This window comes from Amphibalanus amphitrite, unplaced genomic scaffold, assembly GCF_019059575.1.
Source record: "Amphibalanus amphitrite isolate SeventyFive unplaced genomic scaffold, NRLGWU_Aamphi_draft 000637F_arrow, whole genome shotgun sequence".
NCBI classification, from domain to species: domain Eukaryota; kingdom Metazoa; phylum Arthropoda; class Thecostraca; order Balanomorpha; family Balanidae; genus Amphibalanus; species Amphibalanus amphitrite.
This window is the reverse complement of record NW_024882131.1, coordinates 60,563-83,963: the sequence shown is the minus strand read 5'-3', so window position 1 is coordinate 83,963 and position 23,401 is coordinate 60,563. Positions and strand designations below refer to the sequence as shown.

Here is a 23,401-nt window from a genome sequence, read left to right as displayed (position 1 = left end):
CAACCGTCCCGTCCCGTCCCACTCTCAGCTGTCCCACTCCCAGCTGTCCCACCCCTAGCCGTCCCGTCCCGTCCCATCCCACTCTCAGCTGTCCCACTCCCAACCGTCCCGTCCCCTCCCGCTCCCCCCTCCGGCGCGGTGGGAGGAGCGGGGGCCGGGCGGCTGCCGTGTGAAAGGGTCCGCGCCGTAATAACGCAATCACCGGAGCTCCGGCGGAGTCGGCGGCGGATGGGTGTGGGTGGGTGCAGCGCTGCCGGCGCGGGGTCGGCGCCGCGCCGCCGGACACGGACACGGCGGGTCCGGACTGCGCGCGCTCCGGCTGCTCAGACTATACCGAGATGTCAGAAAATAGCTTCGTTTTATCATCTATCTTGATGTGGATTGCGATTGAGCTCATTTAGATTTATGTTCGGCGAAACCTAAATTTAGCTTGGGCCTTGGCTACATGAAACATGTAGCGCTAATAATGCAGGGCGTTATATCCGCTGAGACTCGCATGTGTGCGGCGTTTGCCAGCTTCTAATGTGTAGGGGGGGGGAGGGGGTCGGTTGGACCCCCCCTTGCCGTTTGGCCCCTGATCGAGCTAGAGCTTCGCGGAAAAAACGAGCGTGTTGCCCGTCACGAGAGGAAGCCGATGATACCCAATTTTAAGGTCCTAGGTCATTGGTTGACCTTCCAGGTCAGGTCAATGACCCAAAGTCGGGAAAATCGGGACCTGTTAGAAAGTCGTAAAGTGTGGCTGCTAAGGGGTTTTCGGGGTGCTGATCACGAATATCGTGTTAGTTTTGATCACAGATGATGTCTTTAAGCATTTAGACCAGGTCGGGTCAGGTCAGGTCAGGTCAACCAGTAGGCGTCGTGACGGGTATTCGTAGTACGTGTCAACCGCCTCTGACAGCTTCGTAACATGTTACGAAGGCACCAAAACTACTTCGTAAATGTTCAAATGGTTGCTAAATTCGAATTCAGCTCCAAAAACTAGCCTAGAAACATGTACAGCTCGAAAAAGTGAGCCGAGGTCACCCGAGGTCACCAAAGGTCAATGACCTGACCTGACCTTTAGGTGACCTTGACACCCACCCTAATGCATGGAAGCAACATCAAATCACATGTTTGAACGTTTGAAACCACGAAAAGCTTGCAAACGCGCGGCTAATGCGAGCCGACATACGCAGAATCGCGATTCCGGCCAAACATGGTCTCGGAAAAGAGGTCACAGGTCAAAGGTCATTTGGGTCAGGGTCATGAAATTTTCAGGGTAGGTGTAAAATTGATCAATGTGAGGGTACTGAAAGTTTCGTCGCGATCTGCCGCTTTTTACGTGAGTTATTCGCGAAAAACCATGGGGGGGTCCATCCGACCCCCCCCCCCCCCCTACACATGCGATGCGACCACAGCTGTTGTTGCGCCAAGAAGTCATAAATGGGATATTTAGAAAAAAAAAACTGTCGTATGTTTGTCATCCGTCGGCAAGAGTTGCACAGTCCGGCTGTCCAAGCTCACTGCCCAGTGTCCCTCGCCGTCTTTCGTGTGAGTTATAATGCACCGGCCACGGCAGACGGCGGCGGCTGCAGATCTAACAACTGCTGCGACACAACATCAGAGGCAGCCGCTAAAAATACAGTCTCCGCCATCGACCGACGGGATGGTGGGGCGCACATCACACATACATGCTGGCTGCTGCCTACATATATTCACCGGTACATACATGCACCGGTGAATATAGGTACCTAATTATATACGGTACAGCCCTTTTAGTGCAAATGGACTTCAATTGAACACAATTAGATAGCATTTACTGTGCAGGTGCACATTAGGATTATGAAGAAAACATGTTGCTCTCTTTCTCTCCTATTCTCTTTCCATCGCTCTCCCTCCCTCGCTCTTCCTCCGTCCCCTCTCTCCCTCGCTCACCCTAGTATCGGAGCCCGCCTCCGATCCTACCTAGTTCGCGGAGGGGGAGGCCCTGCACCCGTTCCGTGCTTCTATCCTCAGGATACTGAAATCCTTCTCCTCCACGCCGCAACCCCCTCCGGGCTGGACAGGCAATTCTCATGCGGGCTGCTCCCTTGGAGCGGCACCGCTGCTCGCGACGGAGCGCACCCCTTAGCCGGGTGCAGTGAGTACTTTGGGGCTGGTCGCTGGTCGGCCTGTCCTTCGGGACCAGGCTCAGCCCCGGTGACTCACTAGGGTGCCTGCCCAGACCAATGTCTCCCCTAATTCCTATCATCCTTCCGGCTCTGAAATGGTTTAAATGGACCGAAAGGGCCTAACCCAACCAAACAAACAAAAGGCCCTGCAGCTAACAGCTCGGGAGGCCGATGAAGGTCACTGCCCGACAGCAGCCGGGAGGGGAGGGAGGTCCCATCGGACAGCAGGGGAGGGGAGGTCCCCAGCGAGCCATGACGCCGACACACCACCCTGGAGAGCAATAACGCTCACCAACTGAGTGCTCGGGGACAGATGAGATTTGACGGTTTCAAAACAACGAGCCGGTTTGTTTTGAGAGCCGAGCCGCCATCGTGCTTAGGACGTTCAAAGCACTAGACTAGTTCAAAGGTTGCAGCCAAAGAAGAAAAAAGCGTCTGGTACGGCTCTCGGCTGGTTACCAACTAAGTACTAATGAACAATTACTTTCTTTTGATTTATCAAGTGTTAAGAGGAGATGTTTGTTGTAACCAATACGCATAATTTTTCAGAATAAATCGTACTCATAAGTATGTTTTCCCTGAAAACCACCAAGACAGGTAATGTTATTCGTATCTGATAAGATAAGCGAGCCGTATAAATTGTGCAGATCAATCAATTACCAGAGCTGAAAGCGTTACGTTTAATTATCATTATGCATTTGCCTATTACAAGTAAGTTCGACCTAATTTTCGTGCAACTTATATCTCATGTTAATATAACTATAGGTATTCGGGTAGACTAGTAAGCTTCCATATTTTTAATTAGCATTCTAATGGATAGCCAATATAGGTACCAAACTATACAATATACCTACAATACATGCTACTCACAAAATATGTCATATCCGTCGTCCTTTTCTGCGTGAGCTTCTGCATCGAAGCTATCTCAATGCGCACATGTCCCACATCGACCATACACATATACGTTACGCCGCTCTCGTTAGACAGCGGCGTGCACTGAGCTGGCCCTGGCAGGCTCCTCCAGAAGACATACCACGTACATACGAGAGACACCTCTCTGCAACCCACACAAGGCCAGTGGCTCTCGACCAAGGACGAAGCTGCAGCTATCGTATAGTCACTGCACTGCGTGGTCATTATTTTACAAAAGTATACACGATCCGGCCTTTGGTGACGGTTTTACACCCGTCTCGCCGCACCACCATGGTTCGCCGAGTTGACGGACTAAATACGAGTACGGCCGGCGATCCGCCGTCTTCGCTATAAAGCACACGATACACTATATGCAGTCGCTCCCATGGAGCCCCCTTGCCGTCCTACCGGAGCGACTAGCCGCGGTTCCCGTGCCGCCCCACTGGAAATCCCCTTCAGCCCCACTAGAGCTCCCCTGCCGCCCCACAGGAGCTCCCCTTTCAGCCCCACTAGAGCTCCCCTGCCGCCCCACAGGAGCCCCCTTTCAGCCCTACTAGAGCTCCCCTGCCGCCCCACAGGAGCTCCCCTTTCAGCCCTAGAGCAGCGAGTTGGGCGGGTGCACGTGTATGGTGTGCGTCACCAGACTGTCGGCCGAGCGGGTTTTGCGCGCGGCCGCCAGCGCGCAGGCGTCGCGCGCGTGCGAGAGCAGCCGCGACGTGGACTGCGAGTGCTGGCAGGCCATGCTGCCGCGGCCGTGCGGACAGTGCACCATGGGGATCAGCGGCGAGTGCAGCCGACTGAAGGCCAGCGCCGGACTGGCGTCCATCAGCAGACCGCCCTTCTGCCAGAGAGACGGGGACACACGGAGAGACAGGGACGGGTCAGACGTACCCTGTCAGATGGGGACGGGCACTATGAGCACTGACCACTGCGCACTGAGCAGACCGCCCTTTTGCTCGGACACACGGAGAGACGGGGGACGGGTCAGACTGAGACGGAGAGGGGCTCAACGACCAGTCACGACCGGATCGGTACCTAACAAATGGTACACGGCACAGAGCAGGGGGAGCATTTCGGTCGCACGTCTTCATAAGTTGCTTTTCACCAAGTCGTAATTACCTACTTCCAGCTGCGAATCAAGCTACGCTTCTTCGTTGGATCGGCTACTTAAGCCCAAAGTAACCGTTTAACTCGAATTAAAGATTATCCTATCGTAAACACGTCTATTCAGCCTGTAATGTGGCTATCCACTAACCTGTGACGTTGGGTCGTTATAATCGGGAAGATATGGCTCCAGCATTCTTATCTTTCCCCACCTGTAAAATGAATATCTGTCACCGATTTGAAACGGGCAGGACAGCATTAAGTACACGTGCATAATGGACTGCTGAATATCCTGTGCGAATGCAATATAGTTCGACGTTTATTCACTGTCCGCATATGGTCTCCTTCTATTGCGATCTCAGACTCCATTTTGCACTGACTGACCTGTGCGCACAAAGCGTCTCTCCATTCCCTCCCCACCTGTGCACGCAGAGCAGGATGGCGGCCACCCAGATGACCAGTGCGGACGCCACCAGGACCATCTCCTCGGGCCGGACGGGGCCGGCGGCGATCGGTGGGACGACCTCTGACCGCTCCGCCGACCGGTCACCGCCCGCCGGCCCGTCCGTCAGGTTCACTGCAAGGCGGGGACACGGGTCAGCTCAGCGACCTCAGCCACCGTGGTCGTATTGAGGTGACGGACATATTTCTTTTTCGCGTGTGTTGAATTTTTAGAATATCTGCATAAATAAATAACCACATATGTAAGGTGAAAACTAATCGGAATTTCTATGCTCAAACCAATTTCGGAATGTCATCAATCGATTAGCGAAGCGACAGAAACTACATGATTCTCTATCTAATATCCAGCTGGTATCATCTGCCGTCGTTCAGTATCCACTCTCCGATGAGTCCCGGCCCAGCCATCCCTCGGTCCGGGCCAGTCCCACCCCAGCCATCACTCAGTCCGGTCCGGGCCAGTCCCACCCTTGGCACCACTCTGTTCGGTCCGGCCCGGGCCAGTCGGGCGGGCCGGGACAGATGGCCGGCGGCAGATCATGTCGCATGACACGGGTCATCGGAAAGGCGATCGATGGGGTGTGCCGTGATACGTCGCGGTCAACAGGGCGACCGAGCGAGTCCACACCGCTAACTCACGGTCACAGAACAGCGGAAATCACAGCGGTCACAAAGGTCACATCAGAGGGAACACATGGTGAACTCACGGGCGGCTCATGGGGGAAAGTCACAAAGGCCACACGGGATAATCAAACAAAACAGTTACAGAGTTTATACAGGGTATTACCATCACTCCTGTCTCCTACATCACTTAGGTAATTACCTAAACTTGAGAGATAAGGAATCATGCACCGATTGAAGCGGAGATGGAAATAAAGTAAAACATATCCCATTAAGGTGAGCAGTTAAAAGATGCGTAGCAACTGCAGTGCGGTAAAACGCAACGAAAGAACCTGAGCAATATGAAGATAGCCGTGCAGTTCACTTGATCGGTGTTATTCGACCCTGGGGAAATTTGGGACCTTCCCGTACTATTTGTGCAGTGGATGATCAGATAGGCACGGTGATCTTTATAATCGGATTAATGGACTGTTACTTAACCTGAGTACCTTCGGAATATTCAGGCCGCAGACGACTGTCACGAGACGGGCATATTTTGTGGATTTTTGGAGACGTGCTGACGCGAGGGTGGCGCGCTTACTCGGAATGCTGTGCATTCAGACAGACTCACTGTATTGTGACAGGCTGACCGCTGACATGGTACTCTGACCTAATCTACAGGATCCGCTGCAATATCCGATGTCCCGATCCGGATCCGCTGTCTGAAGTATTAAGTTCTTAGATGGAGGACTATTTTTGAGCGGTTTGACTAGTAGCGGCGGAACACCGGACCCTCAATTAAGGCGGGTACTGCCGACTTTTGGCCCCATTCTTTCCATGCAACGCCCATAGGCCTAATGTTAAAACGCCAAAATCAAAGGGGGGCATGGTGCCGCGGTGCCCTCCCCGTTCCGCCGCCTATGGGTTTAAGGTTTCTGTAGTCTCAGATCATCAATATCGTGGCGTTTGTGGGATAAGTGACAATTTAAATTAGCAGGGTGCATTGTTAATAATCAGATATTAACCTTTTCGAGTTAGCCCTAGAAGAAATGTCAATTGCACGCATCTGCCACTGTCACTGAAAGTGAACTAACCGTAAAGAAGTAAATCAAACAGCACTGCAGCTGATTCGTTTCAGCGCCACTGAGAGGGTAGACTGCGCCGCAGAGCATGGCGGCGTGCGGTACAGCCTACGTACGCAGGCAAGTCTGCGGCGGATAGCCGCGTAACGGCCGGGTAACGCCGAGCGTAAAATGTATAGCAGTAAGCAGACGCATGCATAACACTCCCTCAACAAGAAGCCAATGTATAACGAGTGATTTCACCCACGTCAATTTATGCGGGCCAGCACTCGGCATCCTCTGGCTTCCCGCCGCAAAGGTGCGAGAACGACCTACCATAAACAATACCCACCTTCTCGGGAATATTTATCCATTCTATGCGAACGGCACGTTAGACAGCAGTGTTCGTTACACCCCGGGCGGCGCTGGGCCGTACCTGGCATTGTCCAGGTGTCGCACGCCGGCAGAGGGAGGCTCATGGACGCCCCCGGGCGGGGACGGGGCCGGCCGGCCGGTCGGCGCCGTCCGCTCACACCGCGCTGACCACTACTGTCTGCTGACTGACCTCCTGTAACGGCGGCTGGGTGTCTGGCCTGTAACAGCGGCGAGTCAGACACTAGCCCGAGACGACCAGCCCCTCACAGTTACAGGGTCGCAGACACTGGCACTAGTTAGGGACGGGCAGGCCCTTACAGTGACAGGGTCGTAGACACAGACACGGGGCGGAGACTTTGATGAGGCGATAAGCTCGAGAACACTTTAAACGCCACGCTGTTCGCTTTAAGTGGCTATAACCATCGATGATGTAACTAACGCTGTTATTCTGTTTGTTTTTAGTAAAGCTAGATGAGGTGTGCTGCTGGGTAGGTGTATGCTAATAGCCGATTTTATGAGCATCACAATTCACATATTAAACAAATACCTACTTGTTTTAAACGTTTTATCACTTTACGCCAAGCAACATAAAATACCGTTTAAACTACGTGCGTGAAGTTAGCGTCGTATTCCGCGACGGATTCAGCGTCGAGTCCGAATTTCAACTAAACCCAACCTATCCGTTGCAGTTTGGGACGCTGATTCCGAATATCGTATTCATTTCAAATTTCAAGGTCATCTTCAAGGTCAAATCACGGATTGAAATTGAGTCCCCGATTTTTCCTACACCGATCGTCCAATCCGATTTCTGAAGGTCGCATTCGAAAGCTAGGGCCAGAATCTCGAATTCCCTAATATATACCTTATTAAAAATATTTGACCTTAAAGGTCAAATCACGGATTGAAATTTTGAGTCCCCTATTTTTTCTACACTGATCGTCCGATCCAATTTCTGATGGTCGCATTCGATAGCTAGGGTCAGAATCTCGAGTTCCCTAATATATACCTTATTAAAAATATTTGACCTTAAAGGTCAAATCACTGATTAAAATTTTGAGTCCCCCAATTTTTTCTACACCGATCGTCCGATCCGATTTCTGATGGTCGCATTCGATAGCTAGGGTCAGAATCTCGAGTTCCCTAATATATACCTTATTTAAAATATTTGACCTTAAAGGTCAAATCACGGATATTCGACCTTAAAGGTCACATCACGGATTGAAATTTTGAGTCCCCCGATTATTTCTTCACCGATCGTCCGATCCGATTTCTGAAGGTCGCATTCGATAGCTAGGGTCAGAATCTCGAATTCCCTAATATATACCTTATTAAAAATATTTGACCTTAAAGGTCAAATCACGGATTGAAATTTTGAGTCCCCCTATTTTTTCTACACCGATCGTCCGATCCAATTTCTGATGGTCGCATTCGATAGCTAGGGTCAGCATCTCGAGTTCCCTAATACATACCTTATTAAAAATATTTGACCTTAAAGGTCAAATCACGGATTGAAATTTTGAGTCCCCCTATTTTTTCTACACCGATCGTCCGATCCAATTTCTGATGGTCGCATTCGATAGCTAGGGTCAGAATCTCGAGTTCCCTGATATATACCTTATAAAAAATATTTGACCTTAAAGGTCAAATCACGGATTGAAATTTTGAGTCCCCCTATTTTTTCTACACCGATCGTCCGATCCAATTTCTGATGGTCGCATTCGATAGCTAGGGTCAGAATCTCGAGTTCCCTAATATATACCTTATTAAAAATATTTGACCTTAAAGGTCAAAGCACGGATTGAAATTTTGAGTCCCCCTATTTTTTCTACACCGATCGTCCGATCCAATTTCCGATGGTCGCATTCGATAGCTAGGGTCAGCATCTCGAGTTCCCTAATACATACCTTATTAAAAATATTTGACCTTAAAGGTCAAATCACGGATTAAAATTTTGAGTCCCCCAATTTTTTCTACACCGATCGTCCGATCCGATTTCTGATGGTCGCATTCGATAGCTAGGGTCAGAATCTCGAGTTCCCTAATATATACCTTATTTAAAATATTTGACCTTAAAGGTCAAATCACGGATATTCGACCTTAAAGGTCACATCACGGATTGAAATTTTGAGTCCCCCGATTATTTCTTCACCGATCGTCCGATCCGATTTCTGAAGTTCGCATTCGATAGCTAGGGTCAGAATCTCGAATTCCCTAATATATACCTTATTAAAAATATTTGACCTTAAAGGTCAAATCACGGATTGAAATTTTGAGTCCCCCTATTTTTTCTACACCGATCGTCCGATCCAATTTCTGATGGTCGCATTCGATAGCTAGGGTCAGCATCTCGAGTTCCCTAATACATACCTTATTAAAAATATTTGACCTTAAAGGTCAAATCACGGATTGAAATTTTGAGTCCCCCTATTTTTTCTACACCGATCGTCCGATCCAATTTCTGATGGTCGCATTCGATAGCTAGGGTCAGAATCTCGAGTTCCCTGATATATACCTTAGAAAAAATATTTGACCTTAAAGGTCAAATCACGGATTGAAATTTTGAGTCCCCCTATTTTTTCTACACCGATCGTCCGATCCAATTTCTGATGGTCGCATTCGATAGCTAGGGTCAGAATCTCGAGTTCCCTAATATATACCTTATTAAAAATATTTGACCTTAAAGGTCAAAGCACGGATTGAAATTTTGAGTCCCCCTATTTTTTCTACACCGATCGTCCGATCCAATTTCCGATGGTCGCATTCGATAGCTAGGGTCAGCATCTCGAGTTCCCTAATACATACCTTATTAAAAATATTTGACCTTAAAGGTCAAATCACGGATTGAAATTTTGAGTCACCCTATTTTTTCTACACCGATCGTCCGATCCAATTTCTGATGGTCGCATTCGATAGCTAGGGTCAGAATCTCGAGTTCCCTGATATATACCTTATAAAAAAATATTTGACCTTAAAGGTCAAATCACGGATTGAAATTTTGAGTCCCCCTATTTTTTCTACACCGATCGTCCGATCCAATTTCTGATGGTCGCATTCGATAGCTAGGGTCAGAATCTCGAGTTCCCTAATATATACCTTATTAAAAATATTTGACCTTAAAGGTCAAAGCACGGATTGAAATTTTGAGTCCCCTTATTTTTTCTACACCGATCGTCCGATCCAATTTCTGATGGTCGCATTCGATAGCTAGGGTCAGCATCTCGAGTTCCCTAATACATACCTTATTAAAAATATTTGACCTTAAAGGTCAAATTACGGATTGAAATTTTGAGTCCCCTTTTTTTCTACACCGATCGTTTAATCCAATTTCGGATAGCCGCATTCGATAGCTAGGGTCAGAATCTCGAGTTCTCTAATATATACCTTATCAAAAATATTTGACCTTAAAGGTCAAATCACGGATTGAAATTTTGAGTCCCCCTATTTTTTTACACCGATCGTCCGATCCAGTTTTTGATGGTCGCATTCGATAGCTAGAGTCAGAATCTCGAGTTCCCTAATATATACCTTATTAAAAATATTTGACCTTAAAGGTCAAATCACGGATTGAAATTTTGAGTCCCCGAATTTTTTCTACACCGATCGTCCGATCCGATTTCTGATGGTCGCATTCGATAGCTAGGGTCAGAATCTCGAGTTCCCTAACATATACTTTATTAAAAATATTTGACCTTAAAGGTCAAATCACGGATTGAAATTTTGAGTCCCCCTATTTTTTCTACACCGATCGTCCGATCCAATTTCTGATGGTCGCATTCGATAGCTAGGGTCAGAATCTCGAGTTCCCTTATATATACATTATTAAAAATATTTGTCCTTAAAGGTCAAATCACGGATTGAAATTTTGAGTCCCCCTATTTTTTCTACACCGATCGTCTGATCCAATTTTTGATGGTCGCATTCGATAGCTAGGGTCAGAATCTCGAGTTCCCTAATACATACCTTATTAAAAATATTTGACCTTAAAGGTTAAAGGACTCAAAATTTCAATCCGTGATTTACCTTTAAGGTCAAATATTTTTAATAAGGTATATATTAGGGAACTCGAGATTCTGACCCTAGCTATCGAATGCGACCATCAGATATTGGATCGGACGATCGGTGTAGAAAAAATAGGGGAACTCAAAATTTCAATCCGTGATTTGACCTTTAAGGTCAAATATTTTTAATAAGTATATATTAGGGAACTCGAGATTCTGACCCTAGCTATCGAATGCGACCATCAGAAATTGGATCGGACGATCGGTGTAGAAAAAATCGGGGGACTCAAAATTTCAATCCGTGATTTGACCTTTAAGGTCAAATATTTTTAATAAGGTATATATTAGGGAATTCGAGATTCTGACCCTAGCTATCGAATGCGACCTTCAGAAATTGGATCGGACGATCGGTGTAGAAAAAATCGGGGGAACCAAAATTTCAATCCGTGATGTGACCTTTAAGGTCGAATATCCGTGATTTGACCTTTAAGGTCAAATATTTTTAAAAAGATATATATTAGGGAACTCGTGATTCTGACCCTAGCTATCGAATGCGACCATCAGAAATCGGATCGGACGATCGGTGTAGAAAAAAAATGGGGACTCAAAATTTCAATCCGTGATTTGACCTTTAAGGTCAAAATTTTTTAATAAGGTATATATTAGGGAACTCGAGATTCTGACCCTAGCTATCGAATGCGACCATCAGAAATTGGATCGGACGATCGGTGTAGAAAAAAATAGGGGGACTCAAAATTTCAATCCGTGATTTGACCTTTGAGGTCAAATATTTTTAATAAGGTATATATTAGGGAACTCGAGATTCTGACCCTAGCTATCGAATGCGACCATCAGAAATTGGATCGGACGATCGGTGTAGAAAAAATAGGAGGACTCAAAATTTCAATCCGTGATTTGACCTTTAAGGTCAAATATTTTTAATAAGGTATATATTAGGGAATTCGAGATTCTGACCCTAGCTATCGAATGCGACCTTCAGAAATCGGATCGGACGATCGGTGTAGAAAAAAAAACGGGGGACTCAAAATTTCAATCCGTGATGTGACCTTTAAGGTCGAATATCCGTGATTTGACCTTTAAGGTCAAATATTTTTAGTAAGGTTTATATTAGGGAACTCGAGATTCTGACCCTAGCTATCGAATGCGACCATCAGAAATCGGATCGGACGATCGGTGTAGAAAAAATAGGGGGACTCAAAATTTCAATCCGTGATTTGACCTTTAAGGTCAAATATTTTTAATAAGGTATATATTAGGGAACTCGAGATTCTGACCCTAGCTATCGAATGCGACCATCAGAAATTGGATCGAACGATCGGTGTAGAAAAAATAGGGGGACTCAAAATTTCAATTCGTGATTTGACCTTTAAGGTCAAATATTTTTAATAAGATATATATTAGGGAACTCGAGATTCTGACCCTAGCTATCGAATGCGACCATCAGAAATTGGATCGGACGATCGGTGTAGAAAAATTAGGGGGACTCAAAATTTCAATCCGTGATTTGACCTTTAAGGTCAAATATTTTTAATAAGGTATGTATTAGGGAACTCGAGATTCTGACCCTAGCTATCGAATGCGACCATCAGAAATCGGATCCGACGATCGGTGTAGAAAAAATTGGGGACTCAAAATTTTAATCCGTGATTTGACCTTTAAGGTCAAATATTTTTAATAAGGTATATATTAGGGAACTCGAGATTCTGACCCTAGCTATCGAATGCGTTCATCAGAAATTGGATCGGACGATCGGTGTAGAAAAAATAGGGGGACTCAAAATTTCAATCCGTGATTTGACCTTTAAGGTCAAATATTTTTAATAAGGTATATATTAGGGAATTCGAGATTCTGACCCTAGCTTTCGAATGCGACCTTCAGAAATCGGATCGGACGATCGGTGTAGGAAAAATCGGGGACTCAATTTCAATCCGTGATTTGACCTTGAAGATGACCTTGAAATTTGAAATGAATACGATATTCGGAATCAGCGTCCCAAACTGCATCGGATAGGTTGGGTTTAGTTGAAATTCGGACTCGACGCTGAATCCGTCGCGGAATACGACGCTAACTTCACGGACGTGTTTAAACTACGATCATGTTTTGATGTTTTCTTTGCCCTATTTATCTACAAACGAGTGCAGTCAGTAAGCTAAGGTATAGGTAGGGTAAGGTGCCTAATTAGCAACCCTTTCCGATTTGCGACCTACCTCCCTACAGAAAAACTGGCAGGAGAAAACGGGTCAAAAGGTCAGCTATACTTTGGTTATCAAATTCAATTATTTTCCGGTCGTCGATGTTTCTGGTGAGACGTTTCAGGTAAGTTTAAGTAAAAATGACGAGTTTCTTATCCAAAACGTGTGTGTTTAGGCCCTCTCCAATGAAAAGCGATGCACATTAGGATGATGCATCTTTTTTATTCTGAATCGACATTCCTTTTTTAATTGATTGCCGTTTTCCCATAGTGAATCACTCAACTGTGCACAGCATGGCGGTTAAAAATGTTTCGCAACTCATATTTCCTATTTGCGCCTGACATGGTCGCAAATAGCTCAAGAAGGGAAAGAAAGGGGAAAGAGGGAAATGAAAATGAGGTGTTGCTGAAGCTTGCAATGTGTGGCAGGGGATGCCAAATGTCGTCACCGACTGCAGGGGTGCCGAATTCAGCGCGGACCTCGAATATCAAACAAGATAGCCCGCAAAATTTGGGTTTCCGCCTTCTTTTCGCCTTCGGTGCATCACGTGATCAGTTTTTACTTACGTAAATGTGTTGGATAAACGTTCCTGTTCGAGTGATTGAGTGCTTTGCGCATAGGTTACCTTTTTGAGATCATATTTCATATTTTCAGGCGTCGCATTTTTTGCCATTTTTAATATGGGGAAACCCATAGACTTATTAGCGACCCTCCCCGGTCGCTAATCAGGAAGAGTTCCCTATTAGCGTTTTTTTTTTGCAATGGTTTGCCAAAATGCTCACTACAAATAAGTTAGTGAATATTGGGGCATAAAATGACTATATTTTAATAGAAAAATGAACGATCTCTCCGAAAATCAAGCCAGTAACACAATGGCACCCACAGAGCGTGAGCAATGACGGTTCAAATTAAGGGGGTCGCTAATTAGGCACCTTACCCTACGATTGTAATGCTCCAGTTTTCAGCTATTAAATTGCCCTTTCTTTCTACCTCTTGTATCTGCTCCTACAGGCTAGATTTCGTATGACCGCGTGCCTTTACCTATTTAGAGGATATACGCCGTGGCAAAAAAGTACGGTATGTTGACTTACGTAATGCGAGGCCATGCGTCGTCGCGTAAATGCGTAGACACACATGCACACCACCGCAGGGCCCACCTAGTTAGTCCGGTGCCGGGAATACCGACAGTTATGAGCCGGCCTATCGGATGACACTTAGGGCAGACGACACGCAGTTAATGACGTCATCAGACGTCGCTAATTGGCACGAGATTGGTCAACAAATGACTCGTGACACCGCCTACTTTGTAGGTATCTGCGCTGTGCGCACATAGGCTACCGGTGCCCACCTTATCGTAGCGTGCGTTTTTCACTGGCAACCGTAACATTACATACAAATTCCCGAGACATAGGTACTCGTATGTACAGAGGTGACTCGTACATCGGTGACTGGTGTACGCCGAGAGGTGCCAGCTTCATTCCTTTACTGTTTAACGAATACCGTTATAGTCTTAGCTGAAATTCAGCACATGACACGGTCCCGTTCAAAACAAACCCACTGAATATCAGAAGTCACCATAAAATAAAACCACGTAAAGCTAACTTTCACCTAAAAGGCACCAATTATCTCCACCACCTCACGATAAGCTCCGCTCGCCGGCTCTGCAGGCCCAGCTCCCGCACCTGTTTCGGCCGCCGTCGGTGCCGGCGCCGGTCGTCCCTGCGCTGTCCGTTCAGAGGTCGGTCTCAGTCAGCCCATGGCACCCCTGTCCGGCCCAGCCACCACCTGTTGTGCTGCGCGCCGACACTGGCCGTCACCGGCCGTCCCCCGGCCGTCGGCGGCGGCTCCGACGCGCGCACCCCGGCCCTCTCACCTGCCGCCGGGGGGGGGGGGGGGGGCTCCTGCCGGGGACGCCGCGGGCTTTGAGTGGTTTTGCTGGTCGGCCGGGCCGGAGTGGATAGTCGGCCCGTACGACTGTATATACGCCGGTCGGCAGTCACTCAGCGGGGCGGTAGTTGAGTTAGGAGTGCTCACTCGCCACTATCGATCCAATGCTGAAGGAGAGGCTCAGACGACGGTGTACGGGAACTTTGTGGGCCGCGACAACCGCAGTCGGGTTGGGGTAGGACGGCGGCGCAGGCCACCGATCTCGGCCACCGGCCTCGACTGTCATCAACTGCCGTCGATACACTGAACGTTATGAACGATACGCACCTTAGTACACATATGAATGTTTGCACAGGTCCACTGGTCTTATACTCTGCCTCTGTGGACAAATTCAACTGACTCTTCCCGTCCTCGAGCCTCGCAACGGTATCAGCCGCTGAGCCGAAAGTCAGGCTCTGTGCCGCCCTTCAGCCGTCGCCGAGCGCGACAGGAATGCAGATTACGGTGTAACCAGGAAGCAGTCCGACTGCCAATCCAGAATGGTTCGGCTGCGCTCTGACGTAATGGGTAAATTCTCGTCACTCAAGACGTGGGACGTGGGACGTGGGACGTGGGACGTGGGACGTGGCCGGGTGACATGGGCCGGTATGCATAGCCAGTGCACTGGAGGCCCCCCGGGCCATGCATATGACTCGCAGCTCCCGGGACTCGGGCCGGCGGCGTCATATTTCGGCACATTGATTTGAGCATCGGCCGCTGGGCACGAAGAAGCGCGACGTCCATGTCCCATGCATAAATACATACATTAACCGTATATCTATACCACTGGTCCATGGCCATTGGCCATAAGCATGAAGCAATCGTTAGTCGCGAGTCGTAAAAGCTCGAGTAGTTATCAGTTCATGATGAAATAATGCTTCAAAAGTTGGCAGATCTCTGAATGATCTTTGGACACCGCTCTCTGAAAGCAATATAAGTAGGTACCAATAATCTGCCGGGACCAGTAAGTTCCTTTGAATGATTGAAGCTGCCGAGTAGGTACCTATATAATATTTCGAGAACCGTCCGTGACACGCATAAATTAGTCCTGGGACCTTAGCGTCCTGCCGTGCAAATGCTTCCTGAAATGGTTCACTTAAACAATGTTCAATGAACTGTCTACATTTTACTTGTCAAAGCGTGAAATAGCGGCTGCAGACACTGAACTAACATGAATGTTACGAAGTGAAACATGGACTAATGACATTCCTGGGATATACGGTCCTACGCCCTACGGTAATGATACTCGTGGAAGACTTACATAATGCACACAATGGTGGAGCACGCCGACACGACCAGACTGCCTGGTTTGGTTCCTCGTTGGCCGGGTAATCCCCGGTGCAGATGGGCGCTCCGTTTCCCTGATCCGCCGCGTCCCAATGTCCGTCCGGCGGCGCCCGCATCCGGGCTCCGCGGAAGGCCGTGCCACCGACACATGTCGTCCATTTAACCGGCGGCGCGGTCTACTGGCAGGGATCCGCCCCGCTCAGAGAACGAGAAGGTCGGCCGAGCTGGCGTCTTATCGTAATTAGACGCGGCAGCGGCGGGGGCGCGGCCGCGGGGATTTGGCGGCGCTGATTGCCCGGGCGGTGATGAGGCGGCGCTCCGACCGACCGCGGCCACCGGTCACCGGATATTGGTCACCGAACCGTGACGGCTGGCGTCATCCGGCCCAGGCGTACCGACAGAGCCGAGTCTGTGCAGACAGGGGAATGTCAACGGTTCAGCTCTGACGGAGACCTAAACCCACTCACTCCAACGTCTACCGTCGCCGTAAAATGAATAATTCACTTTTTGAATTTCAGTTATTCTGCTGTTCCAGCGAAATAAGTTTTCGACTGATACTCGCTCGACTGTTACAACACTAACAGCTCGGGCATTAGGTGACTGGTACAACATTGACAGCTTGGGCATTAGGTAGCTAAAAGCCTATGCTGCAGAACTGTTTTCACCGGGCTATTTCATTCATAAATTGTTAGCAACATCGTCGCTCATCATCACCTTCAAGCCAAAAAGAATAAAATTCGCTATACCTCCAAAAGTAGGACCATGCGCCACAACCAACGACGAGACCACGAACCGCCCGGCTCGCACTGCAGGACAGGGAAGCTTTGCGGGTTGCCTACCCATCAGGCGCTCAGCGTGTACTGCAGGCTGCCTATCTATCAGGCGTTCAGCGTGTATGTACTGCGGGCTGCCTACCCATCAGGCGCTCAGCGTGTACTGCGGGCTGCCTACCCATCAGGCGCTCAGCGTGTACTGCGGGCTGCCTACCCATCAGGCGCTCAGCGTGTACTGCGGGCTGCCTACCCATCAGGCGCTCAGCGTGTACTGCGGGCTGCCTACCCATCAGGCGCTCAGCGTGTACTGCGGGCTGCCTACCCATCAGGCGCTCAGCGTGTACTGCGGGCTGCCTACCCATCAGGCGTTCAGCGCGCGTACTGCGGGCTGCCTACCCATCAGGCGCTCAGCGTGTACTGCGGGCTGCCTACCCATCAGGCGTTCAGCGCGCGTACTGCGGGCTGCCTACCCATCAGGCGCTCAGCGTGTACTGCGGGCTGCCTACCCATCAGGCGTTCAGCGTGTACTGCGGGCTGCCTACCCATCAGGCGCTCAGCGTGTACTGCGGGCTGCCTATCCATCAGGCGCTCAGCGCGTGTACTGCGGGCTGCCTACCCATCAGGCGCTCAGCGTGTATTGCGGGCTGCCTACCCATCAGGCGTTCAGCGCGTGTACTGCGGTCTGCCTATCCATCAGGCGTTCAGCGTGTACTGCGGGCTGCCTACCCATCAGGTGTTCAGCGTGTACTGCGGGCTGCCTACCCATCAGGCGCTCAGCGTGTACTGCGGGCTGCCTACCCATCAGGCGTTCAGCGTGTACTGCGGGCTGCCTACCCATCAGGCGTTCAACGTGTACTGCGGGCTGCCTACCCATCAGGCGCTCAGCGCGTTTAGTGTGAATAGGTCCGACTGAGCGACGATACAAGCAACACACAGCTCAGTCGCGTCTCAGTCGAGCAATAGTGCAGCTCCGTGTGGGTCACGGCAGTATCAGCAGTATCAGAGATAACACATTTTGAAAGGCCACACCCCCTTCGGCCGACCGCCACACCCCTCGACACATGACACGCCCGGCCGCGGCAGCAGCCGAGTGACGAGGTGATACAGTATCACATCACGGCTAATTAAAAACTGTCGTGATATGCCATTTTGCTGGCAGACCTATGATCGACAATATCGCCGCCTCACGAACGATAGCGTTTGATATGGGCGCTTCCTGTACAAAAGTATCTAACTGGCGCTTACGTTGTGTGCACTGCACTATGAACCATTTACGGTAAGTACCATTTCGTAGGTTCACAGTCGATGTGTACGGGTCTCCACCCAGAGTTCGCAGGTCTTCAGCCGCTCGCTGAGCTCGAACCAGTCGAACACAGTGCCGGCCGGATCCAGCGGACGGTCCGCCAGCTCGTTGAACGTCGGACCCGTCACCTGGAACTCGTCGCTGTCGATGACGGCCAGGGCGGTGTGGGGCCGTCGCCGGGGCTCGGCCCGGCCGCCCGCCGCGCAGCGGTGTCGCGCCGGCGCCGACCGACCACGCTCCGGGTCGCGGTACTCAAAGAACGCCGACGAGCCGTTGACGCGGCGCAGCAGGGCGTTCTTGCGGCGCTCCTTGGGTCCGCTGAAGCGGGCGGCGGCCGGATCGGGCGGTCGGTGAGGCGCCGCCGGTCTCCGCAGCGTCACCGACCGTCGCGGCCGCTGCGGCCGGCCGGCGTCACCGCAGAACTCAGCCCTGAGCTCGGCGGGCCCCGGGTCCCTCTGAGCAGCGCCGTCCAGGGCTGCGAACACTGCGGCGAACTCTGGTGACATCTCGGCCGGCCGGCGGCAGGCCTCCAGCAGACTCAGTTTGGAGGAGAGTTGGTGCAGGTGGTGCCTCCCGCCGTCCCTCCCCTCCCCCGTCATCGGCGGCGGGGGAGGCGGCGGGGGCGGTGGCGGCGTCTGCGGCCACAGCTCGGCGTGCTCTGACCAGCAGTCGGAGAGCTCCGACACGGGACTGACGGGCAGCAGCGCCAGCGAGGAGGTCTCCGACAGCACCTCGTCCACGTGCCGGATCCGCCGAGACGAGGGCGGCCACACCGGACACGACGAGGTCAGCGTGGAGCGCCGCGAGCCCTCACCGCCGGCCGGCAGCTGCAGCGGCGGCACCGGAGCCGCCGCCGGCCGCGGGCTCACCTCAGTGGGCGGCCGGGGCGACAGCGGTGTGGAGAGGGAGGGCGACTCCGAGTCCCCGCGACCGGCAGGGGCGCGCTGCGCGGCGGCCAGCAGGCGCGCGTGCAGAGGCTGCTCTGCTCTGTCCCGTGGGCTGCTCCGCAGAGACGAGTCGTCACCCGCCGAGGAGGGCACCTGGAGAGTCGAGGACGAGGACGTCTTCTCCGACCTGGTCGATCCCGTCGCCCGGCCCGACTGGGAGGGTGACGTCCCGTCCGACCTCGACGGCGCAGAGCGGCTCGAGAGCGACATTGTCCTCTCTGCAACATGTGATGGCTCCCGGTAAACGGTGACTAAAATATGTAATTAAATGGCTCAGCTTCCTCGCATCATTCACGCTAGGGTCGATCAGCTCCATCGACGAACTGATAATAACCGAACTTATCAATACAAGACATTCTTCGACGAAGTTGGTGAGCTTGTACGATTGTCAATGCCTTCCACTATCCAAAGCTGCGCAGTGCAGACTTACGGTTGTTCGAGTGAGTCAACAATACATACCAACTCGGAATAACTATCGGCGTGTTTCTACACGGCTTTCAACCGTCCAACGGGAGTAAATAGGCCGCTGACAGATCAGTTCACTCGGCAATCTCAGCTGCGGAAGGTCGAAGGCCGCTGACTGTGACTGTTTGGTGTGGAGTGGGACTGCCCTTCCTGGGACGGCGTACCTGGCGTATTGACCAAACAGCCGGTGAGCGCGCCAGCCGGCGGGGATACGGAGCCGGGTCGGTGGAGGAACATCGACCCCGGACGACGGTGCACCGGCCGCGTCCCGCTCCTGTCTGGTGGATCGGTCGAGTGCCCCTCTGTCCGGTGTCTGCCCCGTCCGGCCGCATCCCGCTCCTGTCTGGTGGATCGGTCGTGTGCCTGTCTGTGCGGTGTCTGCCCCGTCTGTCCGCATCCCGCTCCTGTCTGGTGGATCGGTCGTGTGCCTGTCTGTGCGGTGTCTGCCCCGTCTGTCCGCATCCCGCTCCTGTCTGGTGGATCGGTCGTGTGCCTGTCTGTGCGGTGTCTGCCCCGTCTGTCCGCATCCCGCTCCTGTCTGGTGGATCGGTCGTGTGCCTGTCTGTGCGGTGTCTGCCCCGTCTGTCCGCATCCCGCTCCTGTCTGGTGGATCGGTCGTGTGCCCCTCTGTCCGGTGTCTGCCCCGTCTGTCCGGATCCCTCGTCTGTCCGGTGTCTGTCCCCGTCTGTCCGGTGTCTGTCCCGTCTGTCCGGTGTCTGTCCCCGTCTGTCTGGTGTCTGTCCCTCTGTCCGGTGTCTGTCCCCTCTGTCCGGTGTGCCGGCCGTGCTCCCGTCTGTCCGATGTCTGCTCCCAGAACTGGAACAGCGCCACACCCGGCGGCACTTATTGGAGCGCGCTCAGCGCTGAGCGGCACCTACGGCCGCGTCCGATCGCGTGTGTGCAGCTGCTGGCAGTGCGTAATACCATTCCGGTGCAACTGACACGGCCCTAATAATACCCACTCAGACCTTTGTCCGGAGCCATCCAGTGTTACTTCAGCCTGTTTTTCGTCGTCGGCATCCCGCCTTAAAGTATCCGCTCGCAGGACGCATGCGATAAATCGTGCCTTATTGAATGCTCCTGGGGCACACCGGCCTCCCATGCCGTTGGAACGTGACCTGTTGGATGTGCCACGTGACTGGACTGGGTGATCAGCTGAGCACACACCGCTCGGACAGCCGCTCATCGGCCGGCTCTCCCGGGAGAGGGACAGAGAGTGCAGAGGATCCCCCTGGGACACGATCTCGTGATCCCCGCGAGGGCGACCAATATCAGAGCGTTACAGAGCTGCACGGCACACCCAGTCCCGTTCCCAAGCGTGTGCTCAAAATCTGGACGTATCGGAATGGTTCTCTTTGAACTTATCCCAGCGAATAGCTCAAAGTAACTGGTGAATAGCAGGAGTTTATTAGCATTATAATCGTCGTTTTAACTGCTATACTAGTAGTTGCTAATTGCTTGTGTTATTGGAAACATTTAATGAGCAGAGGCAAACCACTTTGAGCTGGCGAATACGAACCTTCAAGACCCGAACATAAACTTCAATTAAGCTTAGATTAAAAGCAGAAAGACGATTCCTTCAATCTCAGAAGACCGATGAAGTTGCACTCGGTGCAGCAGTGCCTTTTAATATCACTTGCCCTGTTAATGGTATTGCTTTCATCATCCGAGCCGCCTTCCCACCCCTCCCCTCTGCTCCCGTCATCGGCAGTAAGAGGCAATATATTTGATATACATATTGGCCAGGGCCACACCAATGATCTAAGGCTTCCGATTCAGTATTGACGTGCGTAGTTTATTGACATCGATATATTTACACTGGCCAGAAGCAAGCAATAATCACAGACAACTTTGGTTAGGTTGGTTAGTGCAAAGGCTGTTGAACGAGACAGCCTATGGCTAGCTTAGAAAAGAGTACAAAACAATTACTCGTTTCAAGTTCCCAGACAATGTCTAACGTTTCAGACACAACACTTCATGGAAACACAAAGACGGTACAATCACACACGAGTGGAAGTTCATTGGAACTTCCATGCGGCAAAGAACCCCGCGAGTAAACTCTCCATTCTCAGCTGTGACTTAGGCAGACCTTATTAAAACGACGAAGGCTGTTACAAAGCGAAACTCCACAGATCAGGCGTCACAAATGCCGCTCTCCTTTAACTTATCCAAGACTATAGCCTCATCTGAACACCACTGGCAGGGAAAGCTCAACTCACACACAGTCACTGGCGTTTGACTGATTCGCTATCGTCGGTCAGGCTGGCCAGGCGACTACAGACAGAGATGGAGCCCCCTGAGATATTTCCCAGCCTCGCTGTAACCGACCTCTATGCCATACTGATGTGGTGGCCTGCACCCCACAGGATCAAAATTCCACTCTGTGCACAGTAACGACACACGACGCAGTCGTGTGTCGTTAGCCTGCGGAACTGCACCGGAGCACAGAACATTTAACGCACACCGGCGACACGCGTCAGCCGCAGTTCAAGGTAGGCTCGTGTTTATCACGTCCAATAACCACAAATTCATGGAACCGGCTAATCAGCCTGTCGAGAGAACCACGCCTGGCCGGCCGTGGTTCCGGAACCGCACCTGGTCGCTGTTCCACAAACCGGGAGCTTTGATTGAGCGCCGCCGGCGGCACGGCGGGCATCAGAGAAGCCCCGGGGTAAATGGAGGCCGCGGTATTAATCCATCGTCTGGCTATTACGCTGCGGCTGTGTCACTAAAGGACAGGGACCGAGTCATAGTCTAACTTATGATACAGTAACATAGAACACTGAACAGTGAACAGTGGCCTAAGGTGACAACATTTCACCTGTCGGAGATGGAACAGTCGAACAACATAATTCGTATCGGTACGTTGCGATACGGCGCTCGCTCTGCAGCTATTAAAGGCTCGCTTTTGATGCCGCCAGGCCGTCTGTCAGACGCCAGGAAATCAATAACCGACTTCTCGGAGATGCCTTACCCAATGAAAATGTAGCCTAGTCCTGCAGAGAAACGATACACCAGGGCACATCACGACTTTATCGGAAGCGACTCGTCCACAGACGCTTGACGGATACAAATAACGCACCCATGCTCTGAAAGCATATAAACTTCAATGGGTAGTTTGAGTTCGTAAAACTTAACATGATCAGTGTTGATATTAAATCAAACTTAAGCTTTGCTCTCTTTGCCAAAATCAGCAGCCAAGACGCAAAATTTTACCGAATCGTAAATTGGTCTCCCACCAAATTTCCTGTACTGGCTCCACCAAACCGGCTGTGCGCGTTTCCAGCAGTCTGCACTAAAACGGACCAATTTTTACTGCTCTTCACAAGATGCGCTTGCTTCGGCGAATCATCCCGAGTACCGTCAGTATCCCTACATGCGCCCCAGCCCAATGGATCCGTCCCAGCTGTGCGGATCCTGTCCTACATGCGTCCCAATTCTGTGGATCCGTCCTCCAGGATGCTGCCCGTGTTCTCCAGTCGCGGCTTCACCAGGATCCGCAGGAAGCCGTCCACGTCGTTCAGCTGTTTGGAGTAGAATTTGGCGGCCAGCAGGTGCTCGCCGGCCGACCAGGGCACGATGGTGGCCACCGCCCGTACCGGCTCGTACGGACCGACAGTCCTGGGGGCGCACAGACAGATACAGGGGTCATAGAGGAAACACAAACATACACAGACACACAGGAGCCAGAGAAACACTGTCACTCGCAAAGACCAGTGAGTTCTGAGCGTAGGTTTACAGCGTCAGGGGAGCCGTTAGAGATCATAGAGTGGACTTAGTCAGAGGTAATTGCACACCTTATCGCTCATAAGTAGTAGATTAATACGG

The 23,401-nt window shown here is 51.0% G+C and overlaps 2 protein-coding genes across 2 annotated transcripts in view; both read right to left on the bottom strand.

Annotated features, from left to right (window-relative positions):
* Positions 1-2,728: 2,728 nt before the first annotated feature.
* LOC122363743 lies at positions 2,729-14,635 on the bottom strand. The gene is made up of 5 exons (XM_043333349.1): positions 14,555-14,635; positions 6,723-6,879; positions 4,587-4,743; positions 4,318-4,378; positions 2,729-3,903 (listed from the first exon to the last, which is right to left on the bottom strand). Exons 2-5 carry the CDS (start codon positions 6,763-6,765, stop codon positions 3,658-3,660), a joined length of 507 nt encoding a protein of 168 aa, XP_043189284.1. The 5' UTR covers positions 6,766-6,879; positions 14,555-14,635; the 3' UTR covers positions 2,729-3,657.
* Positions 14,636-21,347: 6,712 nt separating this feature from the next.
* LOC122363746 (annulin-like) overlaps positions 21,348-23,401 on the bottom strand; it is a 29,313-nt gene continuing 27,259 nt past the window's right edge. Inside the window, exon 21 of the mRNA XM_043333352.1 lies at positions 21,348-23,194. Within this exon, the coding sequence (XP_043189287.1) occupies positions 22,996-23,194 (199 nt within the window). The 3' untranslated portion in view covers positions 21,348-22,995. The remainder of the gene's footprint in view (positions 23,195-23,401) is intronic.

Coding starts and splice junctions, on each gene's coding strand:
- LOC122363743 (XM_043333349.1), bottom strand. CDS start 6,765: ATGAGCCTCCCTCTGCCGGCGTGCGACACCTGGACAATGCCAG. Junction 4,744..6,722: donor CGACACCTGGACAATGCCAG/GTACGGCCCAGC, acceptor CCCGCCTTGCAG/TGAACCTGACGGACGGGCCG. Junction 4,379..4,586: donor ATCCTGCTCTGCGTGCACAG/GTGGGGAGGGAA, acceptor TTCATTTTACAG/GTGGGGAAAGATAAGAATGC.